Raw genomic sequence first — 3,931 nt, 5'->3', positions numbered from 1 at the left:
GTGATCTACACTTACTTTATGAGTTATAATAACATAGTTAGAAATCAACTTGAAGGCCTTTTGGTTATTGAGAGAGATGTTCTTACCCGTGTACGTCCAGTACGTCACTGAAAGAGGGGAAATAAAATCACGTTTCTTCATTGTCATTCTCACAATAACACATTACAGCAGTTATCAACAATTATATTCAGTATTACTACATTCACCAAAGTATTCAACATATTGTCAGCAAGTGACATTTTCAATATGAACATTGAAAAGGTGTCATTGAAAAGTATATCTGAAATGATATCTCTGTAAAAATATATATGCTATATACAGTATATCTGAACTACTATATACAGTATATCTGAACTGCTATATACAGTATATCTGAACTACTATATACAGTATATATCTACAGTATATCTGAACTACTATATACAGTATATGAACTCTATATACAGTATACTGAACTATATACAGTATATCTGAACTGCTATATACAGTATATCTGAACTACTATATACAGTATATCTGAACTGCTATATACAGTATATCTGAACTACTATATACAGTATATCTGAACTGCTATATACAGTATATCTGACTACTATATACAGTATATCTGAACTGCTATATTATTTTATTTATCTGTTATTTTACCAGGTAAGTTGACTGAGAACACATTCTAATTTGCAGCAACAACCTGGGGAATAGTTACAGGGGAGAGGAGGGGGATGAATGAGCCAATTGTAAACTGGGGATTATTAGGTGACCGTGATGGTTTGAGAGCCAGATTGGGAATTTAGCCAGGACACCTGGGTTAACACCCCTACTGTTACGATAAGTGCCATGGGATCTTTAATGACCTCAGAGAGTCAAGACACCTGTTTAACATCCCATCCAAAAGACAGCACCCTACACAGGGCAGTGTCCAATCACTGCCCTGGGGCATTGGGATATTTTTTTTAGACCAGAGGAAAGAGTGCCTCCTACTGGCCCTCCAACACCACTTCCAGCAGCATCTGGTCTCCCATCCAGGCACTGACCAGGACCAACCCTGCATAGCTTCAGAAGCAAGCCAGCAGTGGTATGTGGGGTGGTATGCTGCTATCTGAACAAATACATACAGAATATCTGAAATACTATATACAGTATATCTCAACTACTATATACAGTATATCTGAAATACTATGTACAGTATATCTCAACTACTATATACAGAATATCTGAACTACTATGTACAGTATATCTCAACTACCACTATACTGTTCCTTGTTCAACTTGTTCAACTACTGATTCTACTGCCACTATTCTACTGTTATTACTACTGCTACAAGTTTCTACAACCTCCACCGGCACCACGACCTCCACCGGCACCACCATAACCACCACCACCACCACCACTAACCCCACCGCTACACTCTAAGAAAAAAAGGTATTATCTAGAACCCAAAAGGGTTCTTCGGCTGTCCCCATAGGAGAACCCTTTGAATAACACATTTCGGTTCCACAGAGGAACCCAAAGGGGTTCTATCTGGAGCCAAAATGTTTTTTTTACCTGAAACCAAAAAGGGGACAGCTGAAGAACCCTTTTGGAACCCTTATTTTCCAAGAGTGTTCTACTACAACAACAAACAATAACCAAAACAAACCATCTTAAGGCAGATGTAGGTCTTACCGGCGGCGCCTGTGGTAGTTGTCCATTGCCAAAACACAAGTAATAGAGGCAGAGAGAGACCCACCAAGTCCATGTTAGCCCTCCTCTCCCATACACAACCACAGATGAGCGGACAGACAGAGAGATAGAGAGAGAGACAGGGGCTCCTGATCCAACCTGCTACAGCTCTCTAAATTAGCTCAGAGTGTGTGCGTTACACACTGGGTCCCCTCTATCATTCAAAGTAGCAGTTTAGGTCTCAGTAAAGTGGAGATGGAGAGGGAAAGAGTGATTGAGTGAGAGAGAGAGAGCCAATAGAGAAAGAAAGGAGGAATGCAAAGGGTGGACAAGTGAGTGGGCATGAGTCCAGTGTTGGGCACTGAAAAGCTTAGTGACAAAACAGAGAGAGAGAGAGTGTGTGTGTGAGAAAGAGAGAGAGAGAGACAGACAGACACACAGACAGACAGAAAAATGAAAGAGTGAGTGAAGGGGGAGAATTTAAATAATAGTGGAGTATAGAGAATGGGGAGAGTGGAGGTGATTGGAGAATTTGTGTGAAAGAGAGTGCTAGAGAAAGAGAGATAGAAAGAGAGGGAGCGTGAGTGAGTGAGAGAGGGTAGCCGGACATATTGCTAAACTCTGTCTGGGTTTGTTGATGTATGAGCTTGGAACAAAAGTAGACTAATCCATCCATTGGTAATCTAGATAACTCCTGTACATCGGTGAGAAAGTGGGCATGTTGACATGCGTGTGTGTGTGCTTGTCTTATTAGTTTGTTTTCAGTTTAGTGCAACACTAATTTCTCAGAACAAGCTGTCATTAGTGTTTGCATGAAGCACGGGACAGCAGGACAGAGTATGACAGAGGGAGACAGAGGGAGGAATGGGGAGGAACAGACCTGCTTTAGGGACCCAGAAGGATGGGGAGGAACAGACCTGCTTTAGGACCCAGAAGGATGGGGATGAACAGACCTGCTTTAGGACCCAGAAGGATGGGGATGAACAGACCTGCTTTAGGACCCAGAAGGATGGGGATGAACAGACCTGCTTTAGGACCCAGAAGGATGGGGAGGAACAGACCTGCTTTTTATGGGGATCCAGAAGGATGGGGATGAACAGACCTGCTTTAGGACCCTTTAGGACCCAGAAGGATGGGGATGAACAGACCTGCTTTAGGACCCAGAAGGATGGGGAGGAACAGACCTGCTTTAGGACCCAGAAGGATGGGGAGGAACAGACCTGCTTTAGGACCCAGAAGGATGGGGAGGAACAGACCTGCTTTAGGACCCAGAAGGATGGGGAGGAACAGACCTGCTTTAGGACCCAGAAGGATAGGGACAGACCCCAGAAGGATGGGGAGGAACAGACCTGCTTTAGGACCCAGAGGAGGACCTGCTTTAGGACCCAGAAGGATGGGGAGGAACAGACCTGCTTTAGGACCCAGAAGGATGGGGAGGAACAGACCTGCTTTAGGACCCAGAAGGATGGGGAGGAACAGACCTGCTTTAGGACCCAGAAGGATGGGGAGGAACAGACCTGCTTTAGGACCCAGAAGGATGGGGATGAACAGACCTGCTTTAGATCCCAGAGGAATGGCCACTCTGCTCCGCTGTGTCTTCAAGTTAAAAAAGGTCCTTTAAGAAATATTAGAGGAGAATGAAGTTGCCCATAGTATTAGAGGAGAATGAAGTTGCCCATTGGCACTGATCTAAAGTCAGTTATGAGTTTCTCCCCTAACACTTAGGCTACTTAGGTTAGAATTTGGTGAAGATACACTGATCCTAGATCTGTGTCTAAGGCAACCCCTATCTGGTGCCAGATTGTCTTCTCCATGACCAATATACTAGTGTTTGAAAAGAGAGGAATAATCCACATCCAAAGCAACGACTACAGGCCTGAACTGTTACCTTGGGAGCGGTGACACACTTACACACACACACATAGATTCATGCTATACACATCACAACTGCTGCTACCAGACTCTTATTTACTGTTACTAATACTGCACCATTTAAACACTTGGCCCCCAATACCCCTTTCCCTGATGTGTAAATATTGTACTATAAATTGTTCCTTCCTGTATACTTATGCTAAAAATGTATTATATTCTACTGATCCATTTCCTTTGTGTTCTTATTATTATGTTTTATTATTTATTTTTGGTGTTGGATTGTCGAGAAGGAACCTGCAAGTAAGCATTTCGATGGACGGTGTATATCGGTGTATATCGTGTATCGTTAAATAAAGGCTAAATAACAACAAAAAATACATACAACGAATAAAACGTGAA

The 3,931-nt window shown here is 42.8% G+C and overlaps 1 protein-coding gene across 4 annotated transcripts in view; it reads right to left on the bottom strand.

Annotated features, from left to right (window-relative positions):
* The window catches only part of LOC112247847 (carbonic anhydrase 14-like), a 26,505-nt gene extending 24,486 nt beyond the window's left edge, over positions 1-2,019 (bottom strand). The window contains exons 1-2 of one of the 4 annotated variants that reach the window (XM_042307933.1): positions 1,664-2,019; positions 87-107 (exon numbers count right to left, since the gene is read on the bottom strand). In XM_042307933.1, coding sequence (XP_042163867.1) covers positions 87-107; positions 1,664-1,736 — 94 coding nt within the window. In that variant the 5' untranslated portion in view covers positions 1,737-2,019. The remainder of the gene's footprint in view (positions 1-86; positions 108-1,663) is intronic. The other 3 variants (XM_042307930.1, XM_042307926.1, XM_042307929.1) reach the window with 3 other exon arrangements.
* Positions 2,020-3,931: the final 1,912 nt, after the last annotated feature.

Source organism: Oncorhynchus tshawytscha, linkage group LG03 (assembly GCF_018296145.1).
Source record: "Oncorhynchus tshawytscha isolate Ot180627B linkage group LG03, Otsh_v2.0, whole genome shotgun sequence".
Taxonomy (NCBI): domain Eukaryota; kingdom Metazoa; phylum Chordata; class Actinopteri; order Salmoniformes; family Salmonidae; genus Oncorhynchus; species Oncorhynchus tshawytscha.
The sequence above is the reverse complement of the archived record's forward strand: the minus strand, read 5'-3'. Positions and strand labels throughout refer to the sequence as shown.